General features: G+C 43.7%; 1 protein-coding gene across 1 annotated transcript; it reads left to right on the plus strand.

Annotated features, from left to right (window-relative positions):
* On the plus strand, window positions 1-24,853 carry LOC119393621 (glycine receptor subunit alphaZ1). The gene is made up of 8 exons (XM_037660730.1): window positions 1-190; window positions 1,721-1,809; window positions 4,752-4,819; window positions 9,382-9,605; window positions 10,748-10,830; window positions 12,794-12,928; window positions 16,905-17,236; window positions 22,751-24,853. Exons 1-8 carry the CDS (start codon window positions 114-116, stop codon window positions 22,934-22,936), a joined length of 1,194 nt encoding a protein of 397 aa, XP_037516658.1. The 5' UTR covers window positions 1-113; the 3' UTR covers window positions 22,937-24,853.
* The last annotated feature ends 1,179 nt before the right edge of the window (window positions 24,854-26,032 follow it).

Here is a 26,032-nt window from a genome sequence, read left to right on the forward strand (position 1 = left end):
GCGCTCCAGTCCGGACCCGAGCTCGAGCACGGCTGGGAGCGATAGGCCCCGTCGACCGTGGCTGCTCCAGACGCGCAGTCAGAGCTCCGTGCGAAGGCTGCGAAAACGTGCGCATGCCACTTTCGGCGTTCAACGTGTGGCGCGCTTGCGTCACGTTGTCGCTCCTCAGGACGACGCTCGCTCAAGAGAGGTGAGTGCGCTGATGGCATTGTTTGGTATTATAGATATGTTCCTTTTTTCAAAAAAGTATAGCAGCAAACACTGTAAAGTGCACAATGCAAGTAAGACTATGCAGTGTCGACATAAAGAAATCATGGGTAATTCGCCTGTAGTTTGTAACAGGCGGTAAGAACTTCGCAGCGCGGACAAAGCAAAACTGCACTAATACAAAAAGGTATTCAATGGTCAGCAGTGTATTCTCTGTGTTTATTATTTTGCTGGCGCTGTTGTTTTCCTTATCAATGCCGACAAACTTTACATTTAACCGCGCAAGGATTGTAAAAGAGACAGAACGAAGTACGATGGTGCAGACTTTCTTCTGGAAGGTGCTGTATTTATGGTAAATAGAACATGTTGTCTAATAACTCACGTTAGTGATTTTGTAATTACGGACTAAGAACATTCTTACTTCGTGCACTATATCCTCTTGAATGTTATAAATATATACTTCGAAAACATGCTCGACAACGGGCCTATAACATAATCAGGTAATTGTAGTGTTAGTATTGTTGTATAACAACACGACTTCCGCAAGCGTACAAAACGGAACTCTTTGTTCGAGTTCTTACTTGAGAATGATCTCATACATTCCAGGCTAAGTCTCTGGCATCAGCGCTTGAAGAAATGGAAGGCGCATTTTCGTACAAGTATTAATAATCTACTTTGAGTTTTGTGAACGTATCTGCTAACAATCTCAGGTGGCAGACTAATTTCAGACTTTCATGTAGGTTTGAGATTTTATGTGGTGTACGATTATGACGCTTTAGCAAGGCGTTTGAGAGTATTCCTATGCAGGGGAAGTGTTCATAGTACTAAGAGAATTTGGCGCTAATGAAATTGGCACTGGCTTTGTGTTCTTCTGATATCGAGGTAAAGATTCGGCGTCATGACCTTTGGTTTGGCTCGGTGTTCGCGGCATTATTCGCTTTCAGATATTGCTTCCGTACCCTCTAACTGCTGTTTTATGCGAAGGTTGGCCAGCGGTGTGTGATGCTTGTAGTCTGATGCTTCTCTCTGAATAGTTTGTCAACATTGATCTTGCTTTTTACAGAAACAGTGACGCTCTCTATGCAGTGATAATGCCATGTGGCCTTTCTATGGGAGCGTGTAAAGCTCTTTCAAAGCTGGGAACTCAAAATGTCTTTAGAAAAAGTCTGCGCTTCATTTTGTGTGAAAATTGACGTGGCACGATACATGTTTGTCACGGTTGGTATATAGTTGTTTCAGAGACCTCGTACATATCGTCATAACTTCCTTAATATCAAGATCTTCCCGATAAGATGCTAACCATATAGGTCCTGACGAGAGTTCGACGCAGCGTTCATTTCAGCACGTTAGAATCGTGTATTATATATTTTTGTTGTCTTCAGTTACTGTAATCTTCAACGCATTACATTCTGTGCAGCAGTGCGTGGTTTGGCAAGAGGAGCCACATAAGTTCTTTTTTTTTTTTGATGGTTTATTACCTAGTTGAGCACTACATGACAATGCCATTTTTTAGGCGATCAAACGGAGCGCTGGATGACCTGGAGAAGCTTGATGACTTGTTAAGAACCTATGACCGGCGCGCGCTTCCCACAACGCATCTAGGTACGTTTTCCATACCAGCACGCTTTTTCGTGTTCTTTGCATGATTTTCAATAAAGCAATACCGCTGCGTGTTACATTGATAACATTGCTTCAGCATTTTTAATACGTTTTCTCGTAGACTTTTAAATCTGCCTGAGGCTTCCGGAACGCTAGTGAAATGTCATTGAAATGTTAATCGTTGGTTCGCTTTATTTGTACAATCTCGCAGAATTCATGCGTTGCGCTTTATAAGACAATGTATTACACGGAACCGCAAGTTTCGGTAATAATAATATCAGTTTAAAATTTCATATGCACGATAAAACCTTCTTCATAACCTTGCATACCACTTACTAATTGTCACTCGTGCATGCGTGTATATTTAGGACTCTCAAGCCTGCTGAGCTATTACGGCATTAAATGTGTCCGCACGCAGAGTATTACGGTTTTCATTAACTTTCGATTACTAAATTTATCTAGGATATATAACGCCACAACGTTTATGTAAAAAAAGAACAAAGAAGCACGCAACCAAAAACGTAAGTTCTTGGCTGTTGTTATGGTTTACCGAAACATCTTTTACTTATAAAATTTGTCAGATGAAAAACGAAAGTAAAGCTCACAGTGAACTTCTGTTTTTACATCTGCTCCTTGAAAGTGGAATTTCTGCGAACAAACGAGCGACGCATTGTCATTTAAGCGTTTTTCAAGAATCCGTTCGCAGTTTAGGGGCTTCAGTGCTTCAAGTTTATTTTTCTTGAGCTCGCACCAGAGTAACTGAGAATGTAAGCAATGGCTGTTTTCTCTTGTTCGAGCAAGCTGGCATATTCAAAAGAGATCAGACGAAGAATTAAATAGAGCATGATTGTTGATGTTGATAGCGCACAAAAAAAAGAGAAGAAAAAACCACAGCATATCCACGGAGTGAATGATGATGAGTGGGCGAAGCTGCGGAGGTTCATCGGTAAACCGTGAATCTTCCGTGAATTCTGCCCAGTACATCATCACCGACGTGAGATCGGGCGCGTTTATACTAAAGGTTCGATGAGTTATGACGACGTGCAGCTCACTTTAATTTTACATGTACGCTGTGAATTTTCATTGTTCAGAAAACCATTGCTTTAGAAAACATCTGGCGTCTTTCGTTAAGCAGCTGGCGTCTTTTAGTTTTGCTTTAGAAACATCTGGCGTTCTTTCGTTTTGCGTCTTTCGTTGGTTTATTTCATCAATCAACGGCGTTTGAACAAAATTTTTATTGTTTAATCACGCACAGGAGAAATCTCACCAGGCACTACCTTGGAGGTAAACAATGGCTGCTAATGGGAATGAGAGACAGAAGAAGTCGGCTTTTAGCTAACACTTACACTTCTACTTCTACTAACGTTTCCTACTGGAACATGCCAATGGCTGCTAATGGGGAATGAGAGACAGAAGAATTCGGCTTTTAGTTAACGCGCACGCTGCGAATTTTTTATTGTTCAACAACGCACAGGAAAAATCTCCCACCGGCACCACCTTGGAGGTCAAAGCGTAAGACTGGTTACGCACTACGACTACGACTACGAGGGACGAACGGGTGCCGCCTTAAGGAGCTTCGCCCCTAAAACAGAAGGCAGCGCACTTGCTGCACGCAATACCGTGTACAGCGAAAATACGTACGTTGGAAATTCGAAGAAAATTTACATATAATCGAAATAAAAATAAAAACGCAATCCTTTGACTTTCGAAGATCTCTCAACTGCGAAAACACCAAACTGGGAATAGTAAACACTGCAGCGGTAGCCTTATGGTCAGTTGCTTATAGTCCACTTCGCCGTACCAAGGCAGACACGGGAAATTAGCACTTAGCATTCCAAAGAAAAGTAAATCTAAACCGGACGTATATTGTAGCAATGTGGCTAATATGCCTCGAATGCTATACTGTATATGTGTGTTTACGGTAACGGCGTTCCGCCATGTCGGTGGATTATTAGGGCTATCAAAATACACACGTGCTTCATAATGTTACCAACGACTCCACGGCTTATTCTACTATTTCACTTTTCCTGGAAAAATTAGGAATACCGCCGGGATACGCATATTCTTCTGTTCCAGTGAGATTACGCGCCTGTTGATGTAATCCACGGTGTGTTGCACACGATTATTCGCACCATCTTCTAGTCATAACCCGCAATAAAGCGTCGTTGTTATTACTGGCACACAATAACAGAAAACTTACCCGCGGTTCCGGAGAAAAGTAGGCTCACAGGGGAATTCGCGTCAGCAGTGTAGCATGAAACGACAGCGATAAAGGAAGGCTATGCCGGTGAACTGCGAACGCCAAGCTGACTAGACAGAGTAATGAAATTACGGTGTTGCAGCTTGCCAAGCTGAAAGAGGAAGGCGAGAGAACGCCATTGCAAGCGCCTGTAGGGATGACTGCAATTCGCTGGGTTGTCCACGCGCTAGCGCACGGGATAAATGCGGTCTGCAGGTTTCGAGGGTGTTAGCGTGAGACGCAAAAGACAAGAACCTATGGTAACAAAAGGAAAACCAACGCTATGGGACTAACAAGAAAGTTGAGATAAAAGTTAGTGTAGAGATGGCGCGCCATACCAGTTCCTCTTCGGGAGATGGACGCACTTGACCAGTAGTGCATGACGCTGTTTGTCTGTTCCATCTTCGTTGCATCTTGGCAATCCATGTTTATGCCTAGTGCCCACATATTGCTCCTATGTCTGCGGGGAGAGGTAGAGGATGTGTAGAAAAGTTGTGGGTCCAGTCACATTCTGCACTTGACAGCCTGTCCTTTATTACTGCTGAAGAAGGGACGTTTAAAATGGAACAAATACTTGAGCCTTTGTCATAATTGTTTGTAGCTTCATCGTACTTAGGTTAACGCTAACGCGAAAGAGCTTCCTTAATGCGTTTTGAGAAGGAACTAGAAATTTTGTTGAGCTTGTGTGCTTTGTCATTTTTTTTAGGGACGCCGACGAAAGTCGCTTGCGAAATCTACATACGCAGCTTCGGGTCTATAAATCCTGCCACAATGGTACGTCGGCCAAGTCGGTATTTGATGTCTGTCTTATCGTCATTGTCCCGAATCGTTTCTTCGATAAATTTAAACGCATTTATTATCTCTGTCCTTGACGATCCCGCAAAAGCAAATGCAAGGGTGTCTTAAAAAAAAAAAAACCTTTACATGGATTGAGCACCAACATATTTCATTCTTCATGGCTCATAGCCACCGAGGAATATATTGCCGCCCAGCTTTTTTTTCCAAGATCAGTACAAGCAGAGCACTGCGACTGAGGACCGCATTACCATGTTCTAACTTTACCCGCATGAACAGTTTCGACTGATGTATTGATTAACTCTGTGTTTTCACTATATTTTAGCGGAGAACTGACTAGCTTATTGTATTTGCGCAGACACATGCAGAACACCAGTGACTGAGCACCTGTCGGTCTGGTCATTTTTTATTAAATATTCAGCAGATGTGCCTGGCGGCTTTCTGTTAAAAAAATATGTTCGATAAAGAAAACGGTGTTAAAGTAGCTCAGTTGCGATGCACAGAAAAAAATAACCGCCTTTCTTCATTTCGGAATAGCTGAAACACTTTAAGTGACACTTTTAGTGCACTTTACAGGAACAAAGGGGCCTTAAGCGAATCTCGTTACAATTTCTTTCTTTTTTTTCGCAGATGTCTATCACAGGTACATTCAATCAGCGCATGTTTATCTTTCGTACTTTCTCATATAGCGTCCAGGATCGTTTAAACCTTGCGGAATATTTCTCAAGAAAGAAAAAAAAATTAATAATTAGATCCAGTGCATGCTTTCTTTTGAGCTTTCAGTGAGTCTTAAAAGGACATTAAAGGCATATTTATAGATAATATCTGGGGTTTGATGTCCCAAAACCACGATATGATTATGAGAGATGGCGTAGTGGAGGCCTCCGAAAATTTTGACCACCTGGAGTTTTTTGACGTGCACCCAAATCTAAGTACACGGGCCTCAAACATTTTCGCCTCTATCGAAAATGCAGCCGCCGAGGCCGGGATTCAATCCCGCGATATTCGGGTCAGCAGCCGAGCGCCATAACCACTCGACCATCTTGGCGGAGCGATATTGAAGGCAAATAAAAATTTATGTCGGAGTGAAAGGTCAATGTTTGAGAACGTCTAAAACGTCAATATTATCAATAGCAGTGCTCTAGTAATCGAAGAATTAAGGTAAATGTAGCACACTATATATATGCGCCAACATGGGACGTTTTGGAACGAGCCCGATGACCTCGAGACTCCCGAGTACAAATTATCACTGATATTCAAGCAGCATATGATAAAAAAAAAACATTCCGAGTATTGCAAGACATAATAAAATGCAGCATGTGCGTTTCTGTTTGATTCATGGAAAAAAGAACTTGACGTTACAGTGGGCGACGGCACGGGGTATGCAAAAGTTCCTTTTCGCAGGGCTGCGCTCCGCTCACGCGGTCGCTTAAAATGGTAGTTTCGTTATCGCGCTATCGCGTACGCTCATGAAAGCCCAACGGAAACTTCGACAAAATGCCGTGAACATGTGATGTTCTGTAATGTGCTCTTCAGACCAGAAACCACTGCGTCGGCTGCCGGGCAGTAAATACAGGCAACGTTGGGCAAGGCAAATGCTACGTCAGGAGGCCTTCGCAGGCGCGCGACTTGGAGTGCGCTAATGCTGTGCGGACCAGTAAAACATGATGGTCATGCAGAATGAGTATTTCCTTGGCACGAAACAAGCACTACGAGGTTTCTAGAACGCTATTTCAACAATAAACGTCGACTTAACATTTGCCTTTAGTGTCCCTTCAATAAAACAACGTTCTAGAAAATGGCGCTGCCTTCACTCAGCCTTCTTCGTAAGTTGTAGCTTTCGAAAAGCCACGAACGTTCCCAAGCAAGTATTGAAAAAAATATGGTTGATCCCTCCGTCATAGGAATCGGAATAACACGAAAGCGAAACGTGCCCTTACAGAAGTAACTGAACGTTTACTGTACATTGATATAAGAGAGTTTGCACAATGTATAATGAAGTCTGGCAGCTATAGCACCGTTTAACGTAGATGAGCCCAGTTTGATGATCGGTGGTACATCTCCATACCGATGCCTAACGTCCCTGCTAAATGATTAAACAAACCCTTGTGGTAGACGCAGTAGTTAACAGTGAAAGCGCAATTAGAGAACTATACCTGGCGACAACTTTCTGTGGCAGCACAGCCAAGGCTACGTGGGCGGAGCTTCCGCACATGTGTTACTACGCCAAGTAGTCCGTTCGCGGGCTATCTCGGTTTTCGTTTCGCAAGCGCATCCAACATGCGCGTTTTCATACGAATATTCACGGCTCATGACGTTATTTGGCAATTCATGCAGATAGTTTACACACAGATGTAATCGAAATCTACCACAAGCCTTGATATATTTAAGCATGCAGCACAAATATCTGGAATCGTTGCTGAGCTCTTCTGCAAATTAAATTATGTATCGCTAATGTGCTAGCGGTTCAGGTCCGCGTGTTAAGCGAGTACCATGTAGTATAGTCTACATGTTTTTTTTGGGAAAGCGATAAAATGTTTTGTATTGCGAAGGAACGCAGGAATCAGCTTTATTGAAGCGGTCGGTTTTACTTTTCAAAGAAAAGAAAAGGCATGGCCCAATAGTAACTGCGCAATTGGAAATCTTACGCAAAGGCAACAAGCCATTTCCTGAATTTCGGTGCATACAGGGTTCACATCGTCGTTTTACTACATTTGGAGACGCAATAACTTTCTGGAGACGCTCACCTTATTTTGTCAGGAGACGCGAAGGCATCGAAAGGCAGCAGGTATCTTGGCCACGAACGGTCAGGAGCGGGCGTCTCAAGTTTGTAATTACGAGCGGGTGAAACGCGATCTTTACTCCAATGGTCAAGAAGGTTTTTTTGCACATTGAAAATCACGCTGTCAATCGCATATTAGACACGAACGCGTCTGTTGTCGAGGCGAAGCTGTGCACGGGTGATTTGATCACCGTGAATTGCTCGCATCGCAAAGCGCCAAAAACGCCTCCCGCCGTATACGCTGACGGGCACGGTGTTACAGTACGCAATATACAGTGATATTGTATCAGCAATAGGAGGCAACCGAAATATCGACCATGCATGCATCGCAATTTATGACATGGGCCACTTATTTTACGTACTGTTTCCAATCGCAGTTTTGCTTTCAAGCGGCTGTTCTTGCTGGACTTGCAGGCCGCCGGCGTCATCGTTAAGGTAGCTATTGCGATCAGAGACCCACTTGCGCTGGTGGTATCACTTGCACACTTCTCGGTGATAGTATGGGTAAATCAACAAAATAATTCACAACGCACCGCTGTCTTCGTTTCTTTCTGGTCGATGAACACAGATCACCTAACGAACAGGCGCTTATGCTCACTTACAAGCTTCGATGTGCACCTGTCGCAACCGAGCGACGCCATTGTTATTTAGTGGGGTTGGAAAACGCGAATGGGACACCGAAAACCTGAAAACTCGAAAGAGCAAAAATCGCAAATTCTTTACGGGATAATCATTGTTACTTTCAATGCAAGCAATCCTAAACGTAATAACTATTTCTTTTTTTAATGTCTTCTTTTGTGCTACGTAGTCTACAAAAGCTAGCGTTCGCGGACTACATGCAGAAGCGTAGTAAAAAAGTGCGTGATTCGGTTGCGTAGCCTTGGCTGTGCTGCCACAGAAAGTTGTCGCCAGGTATAGGTGTGATAGCCAGAAGAGCGTCGCATATTGGACGCAGAACTCGGTCGCCATCCCGTGGCATGTTAAAATGTGATTGAACACTACGGCCGGACTAGAGGGAAACGCAAAGCGCGTCGTGCCACCCCGGTAGCCCGACCGCGATTTTTCTAGGGGCGAGCGCGTGAGCGGGGAACGCGTGTTACAGCCAGGTGAGGCAGGCGCGCGTCACAGAGCTATGAGCGAGGCCGACGCTTTCACGACGCTTGGCTGAGGTCGCCACCTCGCGGTGTGTTAAGGCATTGACAAAATGGAACTTCTATTGAAAACGCGCCGAATGGGAGGGACATGTAACGCGTTGCAGGTTCTAATTGCGGAGGTCACAGTAATGACGACTTGCTTTACTTTACCGCTCCCAGAGGGCAACACCACCCCGCCGACCGGGAGAGTGGTAGGTATAAAAGGCGCGTTTGAAAAGCCTCTAGAGTCTGTGACCGTGGCGCAGTGGATAACGTGCCCGGTATCTGTTATTGCGGACCGAGCGGTCGTGCTTTCGACGCCCGTTGACGGAACTCTTTTTTCTTTGCCATCTGATCGTGTATGTTTTTTCGATGTCATTTCCGTGACGGAAATACGTCACTGAAGTCTTGGTGGAGCCCGGCATAAAACACTTTCGTGTTTAAAAAAATCTCGATTAATTTACCAGCATTAGAGGGTTGAAGCAGACAGCCCTCTCCACTCGTCTTCTCTTTTATTTCTCAAGATTCTGTCGTCGTTGATGTGAGATAGAAATTGCTGCTTCTAGGCCACGCGGCCTGAAAGGCCACGTGTTACCTGTACAGTGTTTTTTCTTTCATATTTCCAGGACTACGAGGTTGATCTTTATTTGCGGCAGACTTGGCAAGACGATCGCTTGACCAGCCCTAACGTATCCAGGCCCCTGGATCTCAACGATCCAAAGCTTGTGCAGCGGATATGGAAACCGGAGGTTTTCTTCGCAAACGCAAAACACGCAGAATTTCAGTACGTCACAGTACCTAACGTGCTGGTTCGCGTTAACCCGAACGGAAAGATCCTGTATATGCTTAGGTAAGCTACTGCGCCATAGCACACGTGTACCACCCCGCATTCATAAATGTGCCTTAACGTGAAGGTGAGCGCTGACTTGGTTAAACCTGGATCAAATAACGCCCGATATAAACAGGCCCAAGATTTTAATGCGGTTTAATTCGGCGTGCACACTAGAGGCATAACGACGATGTCAGCCATTCCATTACAGTCATGGCTTTCAGTTAAGTCGCATTTCTGAATACGGGGGTATGAAATGGAGTAATTCGAGCTGTCATTGCTCGCTTTTCACAAATGCTGCATAGTTACCTGTCAATATCCTGATTTCTGGTATTTAATAGGGCCGTGCAACGTTTGAAACATTAGGAACCATAGGCGCAACAAGAACAATGAGTGGGTACATACATTTGTCGTTCGCACAATTTTCATTTCGTGCACCGTTTAATAAAACAGTCACGACGACCTGCTATGCAACTGCGTAAACTTGCACTGGAGCGCAACATCAGCGAGGAATTAGAGTAGTTACAATGTCCTCAAGAGGCAGCGGCACATTGCTGTGACTATAGAGCAACTTTTTATCAGAATGATTATGTCTTTCTATAAGTTCACTAATAAACGAGCTCCAGAACTGCAGGCTTTGCAAAAAAATAACTGCGTAAACAGGCGAGTGAATAAAGTGTTAGTTTAAGATTGGGTAAACACGCGGAATTGTTACAGAAATTTACCATTATAAAAATAGTGTTACTTTCATCTTGCTGCTAGACGGACCCACAAGGTGTTTTATTTCGCGGTAATGAAGCTGCAAGACGAATCTAGTTTTGTTTTTATTATTTATTCCTAAGGCTTCTTTAATGTATCATATTCCCATATTTTTTTATCCTCTCCTGGGGCTGCTATGCGCTCCGCGGAGTGCAGAATCAAAAGCAAGTTTACTCGGCATAACGTTTCATATATGACTTGCAAAACATGTAACGCGAGTATTAAGTTTGCTTGGCATATTGTGGAAAGTCCAAAAATTACCGTGGCTCTTATGTGCTAGAACAGGATACTTGGCATATAATGACGGGATAAATTATGAGCGTCGTTATAGCTTTATAACAATTACCAGTGAGACTATGCAGCGTTCACTTTTTGATCGAGTGGTTTCTTCTTCTTCTATCTAGGCTCAAGTTAAGGTTTGCGTGTATGATGGATTTATACCGCTTCCCCATGGACTCCCAAATTTGCAGCATCGAGCTCGCATCATGTAAGTAGAAAAACAAAGACAGTAGCGAAGACTTCAAGCGCGGATCATTTAACGCTGAGAACAATCGATATCTGTATGGGCGAATTACGAATATCCTTGAGAATGATATATGGTTTTTAGTGGGACAATGAACAGTAATGGTGAAAGTGTGCCAGCTTCTTAGCCCTGCCACAACGATTTCACCATAGTCGACGCTGAAACATAACACGCTCATTAGCTATTATTATTATTTTTGAAACACAAGGATTCTTTTTCTCCCCCTCCCTCCACGTAGGGTCGCATAACAGGCAAAACCTGGTTAACCTCCCTGTCTTTCCTTTCTCTCTCTCTCTCTCTCCAAACACAAGAACTGAGAAATATACAAGGATGCATGGAGAAAGTTTGGCTTACGTTCTTATCCAATGTTTGATGCAGCGCACCGGCTTCTTTCCTTGAATCATTAAGTTTGCATTTCGCAATGCTTCGCTTGCATCAGCGTGATTAGAGCAAAATGCGCCGTGCTTGGAGAAAGCAATTTCTTTTCTTGTCGTCTTGACTCTTGCCTCAACGAAAGTTGCGTTATGTGGTGCTTGCATCTTGTTTGATATAATTGCGCTTATTGATCGTCCTTCTGTCAAGGTGTATATTTTTTGAAGTCAAACAGTAAGAATACTCACGAAGAAGTACTGTCAAATTTGGTACACGTTGCAATATTATTACCTTTCGGCGTTCCCAGTGCGTGATTTACACTAACCAATAACGCGCAAGCATACGAGAAAAGCACTCAAGTACATGTGATGACCAAGTCGTGTTTGTACTTTTGGAACTTCCCAATAGCAGTAAATCTCGCAGTACTTACGAGTCCACAAAGTAGATGGTATACAACGCAATATACATATTAGTGACATTTCGCTTTTCAGCGGCAGCAGACAGTGTACTTGCAAAACAATGCTTTGCCTCACAAATATTTTTTGCAACAGCAACAGCAATTTGTACATTGACAAGCCGATTTTTTTTTGGCATAGGGCTCTATAGATTCATGATTATAGGCTAATATTCTCTTTATGACATAAAATACATTTTAGCTTTTTAAAATAAATTTAATCATTTTAGCTGCAAGCTTACACATTAAAGGGACCAGTAGGATGACCTCTGAGCATTTACTGAAGTTGTGGCCCTAACGCGAACAGAGGGTGCCTCCTGATTCTTGCTTTCAAAAACCCGAGTAAGTCATTAAGCTACTCACAACCCTCTATGACTAAGCAGTTTTGTAACTTTTGTGTTTTACATTGCACAACTTGCTTGTTATTGTCACATATTCATTGCACTTACAGAACGAGTTTCACGTACTAGCGCCACGAAAACTCACTCACTCACTCACTCACTCACTCACTCACTCACTCACTCACTCACTCACTCACTCACTCACTCACTCACTCACTCACTCACTCACTCACTCACTCGCTCACTCACTCACTCACTCACTCACTCACTCAATCAATCAATCAATCAATCAATCAATCAATCAATCAATCAATCAATCAATCAATCAATCAATCAATCAATCAATCAATCAATCAATCAATGAATCAATCAATCAATCTTCACATTTACCCAGCACTCCAGTGCGTTTATGTCGTTGCACTTGAAAAACATGTCTAAACGAATTTCATGCGCTGCGTCCGTAACATCCATGCCTACTATATTAACATACTTGTCACCGGTCCTTGTTTGAACCATTGAGCCATTAAGCTATTGAGCTCGTTTAGCCAATAACGTACAATGATATAGCAGAAATATATAGCCCATTGTTCTCGCATTTTCCACTAAAGCTTTTTACAGGATAAGTATGTTCAGTGCCTTTGCTTCTCTTGTATTACTTCGAGCACTCCTTAATTTATTTGTAGTCCTGATACTAAATCCTATTTTGGCGCGGACAACTGAACGGTTTCTGTTGAATCAAAAATGCTTATTTTGCTTTCAGTCTCCAAAACAACCGAAGAACTTCACCTTGAATGGTCTGAATCAAATCCGATAATATTATTCGAAGGTCTCAAGCTACCGCAGTTCGAGATTCAAAATATAAATACGTCGCTCTGCATGGAGAAATTCCACATTGGTGAGTATGGCATGTGGATGCATTCGATGTTCATAAAGAAAACGTAGTTATAAATTAGGCACCTCATCGAGGAATAAAAAAGGAACACGCCAAACAATGCATACCTACCGCGTAAACAAAAATAGACTATCAGATATAGAAATACACATGAATATATCTTTTTCCTCATCAGAACGTTAGAATGAAAGTTCATTATATTAGCGCGTATACCGAGCTGTCATAATACTGCAATAAAAATGAGACAGGAATACCATGGCATTCTTGTACGGTTGCAAACAAATCAAGTGAGTTTCAGATCAGGTCGCAATAAAAGAATCTTCATTATTACTCTTCATTTTTCGGGGAAACTCAAGGCAAACGTGACACAAACATCTATAATCCGAACGCTTCTTTGTCGGGCAAACAAGCATAAATTTATTCATACTGGGTTGGGGAGAAATATACAATTTGAGTGACATAGTAGTGTTTCCTGACATGAGTGGGTATAGGTGTAGGACACTCAATATAAATGTCGGCCGCGCCGCAAGATTTCTTACATAATAAAGCATATGATGCTAAGTAATTTATTACTTCGAATAAGCGATTTCGCTCACTATTCCATTTCTGTTGCATTCACTAGTGAATGGCGCAATGTAAGTAAATTAAACCCGAATGTCTAGATGATCCCTTCAGTGGTCGCGTTCCATATGTAGCACGGGATTTTCTTCTAATATTTGCCACTTAGCTTCTTGCCTCTGCTATTTCCTCTTTTTGAGTGACTTTACCGCTCACGATTGTGTTCGCTAACATAAATGACGCGGAAAAGCAATCTTACAACTATAGGCGACACTCCACTAAAAGTTGCATGTCATGACATACTGCATTCGTATTGCTTTACTCGCATTACAGTTCTATTAGATCAAGCTTTCTGAAGTTTCTAGTGTCCGTTTTTTTAAATGCTAGAGTAATGTAACGCGACGCGCTCCCGCTATTTCAGTGCGGTGACTTCTAATGACTTTCAGCGTGGCGACTTAATAGCTGCGCCGTGTAATTCATAACGTCTCCCATCTCACATACAATCTTTCTTCACTGGTAGGTTCCGTGGTATGCAACCACTCGTAATGCTTTATTACTCGTAAAACTCTCGGTGCATGTGCGAAAGTTTAGCCCCGATTCATATAGTGTAGACTAATAAACTCGAGTGAGGCGTGAGCGTTTCAAACTTTAGGATCGGAGAGGATATCAGCAGCGAATCTCCACTGCATGTGACACTACTATTTATAGCAACTTAAGTGTTGATATTTATTGCATCGAGGCTTTTGGTCACCGACGTCATAACAGAGTTCGAATCGCGCTTTTTTCATCTCATGTACCTAGCCGAGCACTTTGAAATGGTTAAAGAATTATAAATGGTGTTATATAACTCACAGATATAAAAAAAAGAATACACCAATTCCTAGCGACCATTCCCTCCGTATTAATGTTATTAGTTCCATGTGGTAATAATTTGTAAGCCGTACACTCTAAAAACAGTTGCATCCTTTGGGAAGTGTTTTTGCCCCAAAACAATACACGTCTTCCGCCTTACATGCATTGTTTTTCTCGAGAACTCGGTGCTCGCCACTTTCCAATCAAGGATGCTTTGCCATGATGATAGCGCGCATGCTGCCCCTGAAGTGGGAGTACTCGGCGCGATGCGTTAATGCGAAGAAGAGAACACAAGTTGGATGATGTTTATTGTGTGAGAAAAAAATACGCCTATGGAGGGAGCAATTGCTTTAGAGTGTTAAAGACCTATCACGCAACAAAAATGTGTTGACCAGGGCACTCAAATTTTTCTCAGAGATGCCCGATTTGGGTACTGCAAAAAGTTTTCTGCATTTTAGGCTTGAAGGTGAAGCAAGCTATTTAAAGACTGCATCTTCTTAAGCGGTGGTCAAACTAGTGGTGCTCGAGGAGCGGAGCAACAGTCCGTTATGTTTTGGACATTTTCATTGTTAACTTAGCTTTCCTACGGCATTTACTTTCGACCATAAAATTAAGAAAGAAACGTAGTCTGTCACTATGGCGAGAGTTTTAAAAAATAACAATGATTTGCGCAAAGTTTTCACGACACCACTTGTCCCTCGAAAGTACGATAACAATAAAAAAATGATAACAGCTGTGGGCCGTCCAGAAGGCCCGCGGAGCGGCCGGCAGGCTTGGTCTGACGGGTCCCGACGTGGGAGTCGCCCGCTGCGCGCTGTCGCGCGCCTTGCAGGACCCAAATAAAGTTTTTCAACCAACCAACCAATTCACATTGTCGATATATGAGCGGTAATTGCATTCATTGATAACAAAGTTCCATAGAGCAGTCGCCTAAGGGCCTTTTCACGTGAAACGATCGAGGATGTTTCAAAGTGCAGCCCATTGATCTAAGTCAAAATTTGTCAAGCGTACCCTTCTTGAGAGAGGCGGTCGAAGTGAGCACTGTCCCGTGACATAGCTCCCTAATTAGCCCCGGAGAACAATGCTTTCTTTGTAGTTCTTTGTTTTTCTTTCCTTGTATGCCTAGATGCACTGCCATCGTACTCAAGGCTGCTAATCAACATTATCCTACGATATACCCTATATATACGACGGTTATCATTAAGACCCAAGCAATCGACACAACGCCAGAAAAACATAGTAGAACAAAGGAAGTTCTGAACCACGCTACCTAATGATATTTTCATGGTTGTGGACCCAGCACAAGGTGCACGAAAATTTAGTGCACGAAAATTTCCCGGTCGCGAACGGCGCTCGCGTTATCAGTGAGACATATCATTCTTGATAAGAAAGTGTCCAGAGCCGGGTTTTCAAGAAAGGAAACGCGAGCAAGCCAAGCCGGATGACTATTATTGTTGTGTGTCAGAAATACTCCCGAAATACTCGATTTTTTCTTAGAGTGGGATAGGTTTCAAACAGGAGAAAGTGCCTCAGATCAGGCTGGCCGACGTTTCGATAGGGAACCTATCTTTGTCAAAGGCGCCTTGTCATTCCTGACGTGTTAGTTTTAAGAGGTTAGTGATGACGTCATGTCCAGCGGTGGCGCGTCTGTTGCTGTTAGTAATTTCTGCCTGGAAAGAGAGAAACTCTTAGAGTGTAAATGGTCAACACACTAGCTTATTATTAGTATTGCTATCACTGATTCATTGCTGTATCCATAATGCACGAATACAAAAGGATACAAATGAAACAAGGAGGGATCAGGCTGTCAACTGCGACGAAGACGCGCACAACGCCTGCCTACTCTGTCGATAGGCGCAATTAGAGAAGATTAAGCTGGAGAGAGAGACAGAATTAAGCTTGATTTCCTAGACCTGGCTCTTTACGCCTGGAGGTGGGCGCCCACCTCAGTCCAAGTAGCCGTGAGCTTGAGCTGATAGCATAGCCTTGTTCACCATCTGCAGCTGGTCCTAGGTATTTGGGCTTGTCACCTGTGCCTACCATGGGTCCTCTGTAGGGGATTGGATAGGCGTTCATGGTGGATTCTTGTTACACTTCCAGACCATGGGGTACAGTGTGGTCGGCAACTTCCAAAATTTGAAATCTCTTGCGTATGTTCCAGGAAAGCCACAGATAGGAAATAAATAGGCCTAGGGACAGGAACACAGACTAAGCCAAAACAGGAGCACACAAAAAATGTGTTCATTGAGACCACAGCTGATCATGAGAAATCTATTGAGTTCTCTGTCGTAGGCGGGGCCACAGTTCTCAACTAGGTGACAGTGGGTGAATAGGTTCGACTCGATGTAGAATATGGCTTCCAGATTATAGTTTCTAGGTTAAAACGTTCTCTTTCTCTCAACCTCTTTCTCTCACACACAACTCTATCATTTTCCCCACGTGTAGAGAGTAAAAAAACTGCTGAAAAGGTTGCTAAATTATCTTGTTTTATTTATTTTTGTCCGTCTTTTTCTCGAAGAACCATCTGTATGATCACCAACTTATGGTGCGCTATGCAATGTGTTTGCAGGGGAGTACAGCTGCCTGAAAGCCGACTTCCACTTGCAACGGTCACTAGGCTATCACATGGTGCAGTCGTATCTGCCCACAGTGCTCATAGTGGTCATCTCCTGGGTCTCCTTCTGGCTCGACGTAGAATCTATTCCGGCGCGCACCACGCTGGGCGTCACGACGCTGCTCACCATTTCCTCCAAGGGCTCCGGCATACAGTCCAACTTGCCTCCGGTCTCGTACGTGAAGGCGATCGACGTGTGGATGGGAGCCTGCACGGGATTCGTGTTCTCGGCGCTACTGGAGTTCACCGTTGTCAGCTGCCTGGCGAGGATGCAGGCACGAGATAAGGTGATAAGGACTGTCGTGCTTCCGCAGACGCTTTAATTTTCACTGAACTTAAGGCTTATCTACGCCACCGACTCTCATGGCCGCGCGATCGAAGTAATCCAAAGTGTTCTATCCCAGTTAAATCGCAAGGAGATCGGTCGCAAGTGACTGCCTTTGGTCGAAAAACTAGTGTTTATCTTCGCTGCTACAATTTGCAGCTGCGCAACTGCAAAATAGAAGGCGAACGACTTATCTAAAACAGTCACTTTTCGTACTAAAGCTTCCAAATGAGACGAGTTTGCTAGAACAGGCGCGGCCACCTCTGTCGCGCACACTTTGGCGTCTGGCGTGGAGCACACTTTGGCGTCTTTGTGGCATGTAACCAGTGTTTTCGTACTTGTTCTCTTGAGTCTTATCCGAATATCTACCCTGTGCCTTACGGTCTGCGTGTACTCCATAAAGCGACTACCAGCTTTTGCGCGTTACTTCGAACACTCCGGTGGACTTTCTCTCGTTGATGAAATGTTGTGTGGATCTCAATCTCATTTCACTCTCTTCGGTCCAGAAAAGGCTCATCCAGTATACTAAACGGGGAGTGCTGCGGCAATGCGTAATGTTTTATTTACCGTACCAGGTTGACCTACTTTTTCTTTTTTTTTCAGTGTATACGAAAACGCGTACATTCTACTTGGTCAGCGGGCTGCTTGGCCTACGGCTTTTGAGCCGTATTACTACAGTTTTACCGAAAGGCGCAGTGTTTGATTGACTTTGAGGGGACCCGAATTTTCTCTACGCAGCGTTTGTTTGCTGAGCACCGGGCAACAACGGATGCTTCCTGAGCACTTGAACTCTTCAGGACGCGCATTCACTTGCTCGAGAAATGCTACAGCAGATCTCTCCTTGAATGGAGAATGATAACAGAAGGCCTTCCTCCTATAGAAACAGGGAAGATGTGCTTGAAAATGCTTTCAGGGGTCCACTTGTTCAAGCAGGAAATAATGACACGCGTGGAGGGTGGATCGCTGATATTACTTTTGGTAAGCTGTACTTTTCTTTCGCTTATCAGTAAGACCTCAACAAAAAAACGTTATTGAATCTTCGCACTAGAGGTGCCAAGCCTGAAGGAAAACCGGGGCTGGGGGTGGCCTTTCTTATTTTTCTGTATTTTTTCTTTCTTCTATTACTTTCTCTATCACTCTGTTTCTTGTACCTGTTTTTTGCTGCTGTTGCTTTCAATTTTTTTCTTTCTCTTTCTTTCTCTCTGTCTATTTCATTCTCTTTCTCGCTCTTTCTATCTTTATTTCTCTTTCTTCTCTTTCTTTGTCTCTCTCTCTCTCTACTTCTTTCTCTCTCTCTTTGTTTTTCCTTGTTTCTCTTTATTTCTCTCTCTCCTCCTCTTTCTGTCTTTGGGTGCTATGCAGGATGGCCCGAGCTTCTCGGGCACACGAGTTTGCTCCGAGCTTGCATTACGGCGGTCATGACAGGAAGACAGTGCGGAGCACGCGATAGCAGCATTGATAAAAACGGCTATAAGAACGAGAATGGCGTCACAAACGCATGCGCGGCATTTGCGGCGGTTTTCAAAGGAACACCGCCTGGGAACGCGTCAGCGCCGCCACTCAGTCAACATTTTGACAGTGCAGCGACGTCAGCGTGATTGTCGCGCTATCTTTTTGCCAACTGATGATCGCGCCTCCCACGGGCGTGTTCGTGGGCGTTTGCCCTCTTTCGGAAAATTATTTCGTTCCACCTGCAGCATGGAAATTTCCACTCTCGAAGGCAACAAGGGCGCACGCGCGGCACTATGGTGCAGCTCGTTTCGCTTCTCTGGAATATTACAGATAAATAAACGGACAGGTTACTGCTATACTTATATTACACGTCTGAAGATTTTTCTGTAGCAGCGAATCGGTAGAAACAATGCCTCCACAAACAAGTAAATAGTAAACAAGTAAATAGTTCTCGCCGAAAATCCCACCAGGGGCGCTTGCTTCATAGCTGTGAGTGGTACGTCATGAGAGCGGTGAAAGTGAATGCGAGATATCGTAGCCACGTGGTGATGTAACCTTTAGTTCTTTGTGCGTGTGTGCATAGTCTGTGCGATTAGGCTCATAGATGAATCGTGCCGCTCGCTGGCGTTGCGTCGTGAGCACTGTTCCTCGCCAAGAAGAAACGCGGTGGGCGGAACAGCTCTTCGGCGCGGGCGTCTGTCAATCAAATTGATTGAGGCGCGAACTCGGGCACAAGCTCGTTGATTCTGAAAAGGCCCCAGTTCAACTCGTAACTGTCATAGTGCCGGTGTGCTTGTCAAGTGTTTTATGCGGTGGACGGTACTCAGCAGCTTCTTTGCATATAAAATAATTTGGTCAGCTTGCACTACTTGTGAAAGCCTGGGGCCATCGGAGGAGCTTGGGATCACCTAGCTTCTTCCAGCTTTTTACGTGGCTCGTCTGCTCAGTATGCTTGGTCTGCTTCGGAGTAATGGCCGTGTCAGTTCGGTTTCAATATTGATGCTATTGATTAGGAAGGTCTTACCTAACATGATATTGAATGTTCTTTCTTAACTGTTAATGTTTTAATTACCACGACATTAATTACCCAGGTTTAAATCACAAGGTCCTGAACATCACAGAGGTAATTAGCATGACCATAATTAACATGACTTCGGTGAGTAAGGTCTTCATTATCTTGGTTTTAAGTACACGCACCTAATTAGCGTCGTGTTAATTAGCACTAATTGTGGATGTCTTTTTACAGCGGCATTAATGACTCAGGTTTATTTCGCAAGGTCCTGAATAGTACAGAGGTAATTAGCATAATTGTAATGAGCACAATTCTAATTAGCACGCTCATAATTAGCGTTGCGTTAATTAACAATAACTTACAGTGTCTTAGTTACCACGGCATTAATCGCTCAGGTTTAATTCGCAAGGTCCTGAATAGTACAAATGTAATTAGGATAATCGTAATTAGCACGACCCTAATTAACACGATCTCGGTGAGTAAGGTCTTGATTATCTTGGTTTTAATTACATGCTCCTAATTAGCGTCGTGTTAGCATGATCTTAATTACCTTGTTCGTTGCTTTACACGACTTCATTAGCATGGCCTTAGTAAGACGTGGCTTATTAGCTCGGCCTTAGCATGATTTGGCCTAATCAGCTTCGTCATAGCACGTCCTGACTTAGCTAGGTATACCGCCCAGCCAATTAGCTAATCAGCCGGGCGCACGTGCTCTGGGCGCGAGCAGACGATGAAGAAGAGAACGACGAGGGCGCGCGCCGGCCGATCAACGCGCTAGATGTACAGGCCTACCATGGTGGTTATACACGTGGCCTCAGCGATTAGCTCTAGCCGCCGTGTTTCAAGGCGCTCGGTCGGAACTAATCTCAGAGGACACGGTGCTGATTATCCTAAAGGATACTTAGTGCAGACATTAAACGCTTGAAAATGAATTCAAATGGCCCGCGCACACATAAAAAATATAGTCAGTAGAGCTTTCTGCTACTTTTCTTGCATGGGTGCACTACTGCACTCAGTGGAACGACAAACAAATGAAAGAAGTTTGACGACACCACCCAACCATCTCGACCGCCCTTGACGTGACGCCGCGTTCCATCGTAACCAATGGAACGAAGCGCGCGCTGAGGGAGGGATTTCACCTTCTCGTACTATTAGCTCGTTCAAAAGGGGGTGTCGCCAGAGCTCGGAAAGATCCCGAGTTTCGCCAAACTCGGGCCATCCTGTATAGCACCCTTGCTCTCTGTTTTTTGTATCTCTTTTTCGTGTCTGTTTCTATCTATTTCACTCTCTGTCTGTCTCGGTATGTTTTTCTATCTTTTTATGTCTTTATTCCGGTTGCCTCTCTATACATTTCTCTCTCTGTTTCTCTCTTTCTTTCTATATCTTTCTCTCTCTCTCACACGTGCTCCACTTCGCCGAGCAGAGTTTTCATTTAACGTTCGCACCTGCTGTACTCGGTAGTGGGGCTTGCCCAATTACTGTGGCGCATATACCCACTTGTGGTTTTCCGCGGACACCGAAATTTCACTGCGCTACGAAGTGTTTAAGATGTTCAACCAGCAAGCCCAATTCGCCACAATTGTCAAGTGTTTATGGCCGGCTTAAACATCTCCGCTGTTAAAGAAAAAGGTACTTTCTGAATTATCAGTAGGCGATGATGTTAGCAAAGGTCTGCAACATATAAATGGACCATCTCGTACATTGACAGCTGCCAAAAGGTTGACACAGACTTTTCCCTGCCTGTCCTTAGTTCCTTTTCACTAAGCTGCTACTTGTGTAATTTTTTCGTGACCGCTATGTGGCAACTGAAAACCCTAAGTGGTGATGGCGGTTAGTAGTAATTGTTAGGGTTTTACGTTCCAAAACCTCCACATGATTATGAGGGACGCCGTAGTGGAGGGCTCCGGAAATTTCGACCACCTGAGGTACTTTAACGTGCACGTAAATCTAAGTACATGGGCCTCTAGCATTTCGTGGACATCGAAATGCAGGGATTTGATCCCGCGACCTTCAGGTCAGCAGTCGAGCACCTTACCCATGAGACCACCGCGGCGGGTGCTGATAGCTGTTACAGTGCCCTGACACTTGTATCTTTTAATTACCCATATAAGCGGTGAGGTTGCGACCAGAGTAAATCATATTCATCATATTGTAAGCGAAGTACCTCGTGTCGAGATAGCCACAGGTGATTAAATGTTAGCCTTTCGGTCGAATAGTCAGGCTAACAACTACAGCTTTCCATTAAAACATTTTATTCTCCCTCTCCTCCCAAGCTGTGCTTTTCCTTCTCAACTTTCTCGAAGTGGTCGGGGTCGACGCTCTTAGATTGGTAGCGGCTAAATTCTGCTTTTCGATATCCTCCGTCGGAGCATCGTGGATCGCAAAGGTCATGCTCCGTGTTTTTCTCGGTGACCAAGAATCCAATCAGATCGGTCGCACAGTAGTGCGCACGGGGGGGCGGGGGGGGGGGGAGACGCCCCACCATCCCTCCTCATCATCTGAAGGGGGCGACAAGTCTTTCTCATACCTTTATTCTGTCGGAGCTGTCCCATCATTCCTTAATGCGTATGCAGCATTATGGCCTTCCTTGTTCTCGGCGATAATGGCGGCCTAGAGCCGCTGATGTTGCATTTCCACAACATTTTACCTCTCACCTGTAATTCCACAAAGCCGTAGATCAAAGGTGGGCCGTTGTGACATACACTGGATCGCTTCATTTTCATTGTTGCATTCATTGCGAAGCTTGTATTCTTACGGACTCCACCAGCGGCGGGGAGGGGGCGGTACTTCGGTAAGGCTTCGCCCCCTCGACCCCTAATGGAGAACTTTGTGCAGACCTATTGTCGCATGAATGACGTCCCAAGAGAGTGACAGCTGGAAACTTGGGATGTCGCTGCGCGGGGATGGGTTAGTACCTTTCGTCTGAGCCGGATGTTATGTTTGCGTAATTTACAGCTTTTCATGATAGAAAGAAACAATTTTCTCACTGATCAATATTCTTTTCTTCTCCAGGAGTCAAGTATGGTTACCACAAAGCACGGAGTGGCGATTGTCAACGCTGTTCCTGAAAACCAGGCGTCGGTGCAGTGCACCGTGCGGGCGAAAACTATTGACCAGGTCTGCCGAGTAGCGTTTCCGGCCATCTTCCTTGTCTTCAACGCCATTTACTGGCCATACTTTATGTGCTTCACAGGGTAGAACATTCCTGAATACTGTCTCCAGAGGCTCGCCGTGACATATTGGCACTGGCATCAAGAGGTCGTTAATGGGAGCACTCGTTAAACCACCAACTTCCCTGTTCTTTCCTAATGACGCGCACGTTCGTTTAGGGAAGGCAATTGCTCCTACTTTACTATTAACGAGAGATCGTGGACTGGACGGCTCCATCCCACTGGTAGATTCTGTCAATTATCTCAGGTAAGACTAACTAGGATGCTGCTTCAATTTCTTAGTCCTAGGAGAAACATGGTCGGGATGCCTCGTTATGTGCGCTAATGTCCTTTTAAATACTCATAAAACTGGTAGTGGTGATTGTTGAGTTTGCTGTCGTGGACATTAGGATCTGTAACGTTTACTGCAAAATACACGCAAGGCTCAACTGTAGAACGTAGCGTCTTCATTTATTTCGTTACCTAATCCACGAAAATTAGGTTTCGAGTGGCAGTAAGCACATAGTTAAAATGCACCCAGAAATAAAATCGCGATGTGAATACGGCTGTGTGCTTTTACCTTATAATTAGATTCAGAATGGTAACATAAAACAAATTTATTAACTTCCTTGGAATTTACAACGCAGTGAACAATTTCGGTAATAGTATGCTTGTATTTTTATGAATCGTTGTTTCGTTGGCACTTAATATCTATCAATGTTTGAAGATGCCGTGTGGAGCGTTTGTTTAATGCTGCGCAAAGTATATATAAAAGTCTACCAAACGAGTTTTTCTGAAGCCCGCCAAGTGGTGGAAAGTCTTACGCACCGCAGGAGTAATTTGCTGCAGTCAGTGTCACCCTGCTTTACGTTCTCGATTAATTAGCCCTTGTTCTGTGATCTGATATCCACGCTTCTTTACGTCTCGTTTTTCAAGGCTGAATTATTAACAAACACTCAAGTTCATAAGTTGGTTTTCATTTTGCCTTCACACTACAGTTGACTGAGTTGTTTTTTCTGTCATAAAATGTGTCACGAATGTCAGAGCGAAAATTAAATAGCCCTTATTTGCCTCTAGCATAAATAAATCTATGCAAATCTATGCTAAATTTCAGAAGAAAAGTTGTTGCTGTTGATTATAGCCTCGCGCTTGCTTACCGTAACTTCGAAGCGACAGAAACACGATGTCAACTTCATCGCAAGTCCTGTGTTTTCACCATTTCGGTTTGCCATGATGACATCTTAGGTATTTCAGCTGCTCCTGATTTAAAACAAATACGTGTGGTAAACCTGCACTTCATCGTATTCAAAGTTCCAGTGAATATCTGTGAGTTGGAACTCGCAGTTTGGGCTTTTAGTCGACTAGCTGATGCTTCAAGAACTACGAAGTTTTCTTCGTGTCTTTGACTCATTCTTTGCTGCTTATCACATTCACTGTCATGCAAAATATGTTATTATTTCATTTTATATTTCATGTTTCTGGTACGTTGTAATTTGCATCTGTTAGTATTGGGACGAGAGTTCAGCTGAAGTAGACCTGATGAGAGAAATTTTTATTTGCTATCATTTGCGTGTTGAGCATTGCGTGCTGCTTAAAAGTGCTATCATCATATGCATGTCTTACAGTCTTTACAATAAGAAAGAAATAAATGGGCAGACATGGCTTATTTTTTCCGCATTATTGCAGTCTCTGCTTTCTCTACAAGAAAGCTTTAATATCTTGAAGTGGTGTATTTTGTTACTTAAATGTCATCTATGTAGCTGTACGTTTAAAAGATTCAAGTGAGATGCCACTGAAACCAAACGACAACAGAGACTTGTGCTTATCTGATGTCCTTACTGGCACAGCTTGCAAATATGTCTTTTTATGTTTCTTGACCACTGCGTCCTGAAGCTCCAACGTGAAGCTCAAGTGAGCCTGTGCTTTCTAAAACCACTGTATATTTTTGTAATAAAATAGTTAATAACACGACCATGTTTCTTACCAGTACACGTTCTCGCAATAGCCTTCTTTTTCTTCTAATAGTGAATATTTTCCGGGAGGCATAGACGAGAAAATCAAATGAAGCTCGGCGCTTTAGATATCGCAGAAAAGGAAGTACTTGTCTATGAACAATACGTTTGAAGAGATTACTCTATAGTTGCTACATGATGCAGACGTACAAAGTTACAAAGTTCTGTTTGATTTTCTGTAATAACTGACATACATAGCATAAAGTCCTTCCGATATACAAATACAAAGAATACTCGTCGCTTGAACGTTGCAGTTTTCTTTCAATATCAAGAATAGGGCTAGCTTCTGTTTGCGTGTTAAAGAGACTTACACAAGAGTCAAGAAGTACGCTTTGGGTAACTATTAAGGTCTTCAGTTTTAATGATTCCCGGGGCTCAGCCAAAGCCCATGTCGAGCAGCTGCCGTAGACACACAAGCCGGAAACATTGATCTTAATTCTTTACCTTGATCATGGTTTACTACGCAGACGAAAACAGGGACGACGACAAAGACAGAGACAACCACAGTCTTTTTCTTTGTTCCCGTTTTCGTCTGCCCTGTAAACCATGGTTATGAATCACCAACTAGCCCATTCGTTCACCCTAACTTGTACCTTGGCCATCTGTTGTTGGCCCTACCGCGGATAATACCGGAGAAAAAAAACCTAGGCTATAGATTCTTGCTGTTCATGGGTGATGCTTACAGAAAAGAAGTGACAAGCTGGATTGTTAATACCCCTGTCCGCAAGAGAATAGCTTTTAGGCAAACCTTTCCCGGCTCGGAAGAAAGCTGGGAGATTTAAGAAGGTTAACTCCTATCCTATATGATGGACGCGATTGTTTTAATCGACCTGAGATGCGGATGCAGAGACTTCGATAATGTCCCAGTACCCAGTGTGCCTGACTACCGATGCATGATGATCTACGTGATCTATCTATTGTTTTGGAGATTTGCAGGAGCCCATCTTGCTTCATAGTTTTGTACAGCTGAGATGCAACGCAAAATGCTGATGGATTTGATGAAATCCTGTATTGCTGGCGCGAAGTGAGAAAAAGGGCACCGGAAGATGCGAGAAGTTTAACGAAGTTTGAACCTGGTTGGCTCCCGTACACATAGAAAAAATGAATTATTATAAAAATGAATATAACGGAAG

This window comes from Rhipicephalus sanguineus, chromosome 5 (genome assembly GCF_013339695.2).
Source record: "Rhipicephalus sanguineus isolate Rsan-2018 chromosome 5, BIME_Rsan_1.4, whole genome shotgun sequence".
NCBI classification, from domain to species: Eukaryota; Metazoa; Arthropoda; class Arachnida; order Ixodida; family Ixodidae; genus Rhipicephalus; species Rhipicephalus sanguineus.

Excerpts from the sequence above, each read along its gene's own strand:
- LOC119393621 (XM_037660730.1), top strand. The coding sequence starts at position 114 with ATGCCACTTTCGGCGTTCAACGTGTGGCGCGCTTGCGTCACGTTGTCG. Across the intron at positions 4,820-9,381 it reads CTATAAATCCTGCCACAATG|GACTACGAGGTTGATCTTTA; the intron begins GTACGTCGGCCA and ends TCATATTTCCAG. Across the intron at positions 12,929-16,904 it reads CATGGAGAAATTCCACATTG|GGGAGTACAGCTGCCTGAAA; the intron begins GTGAGTATGGCA and ends ATGTGTTTGCAG.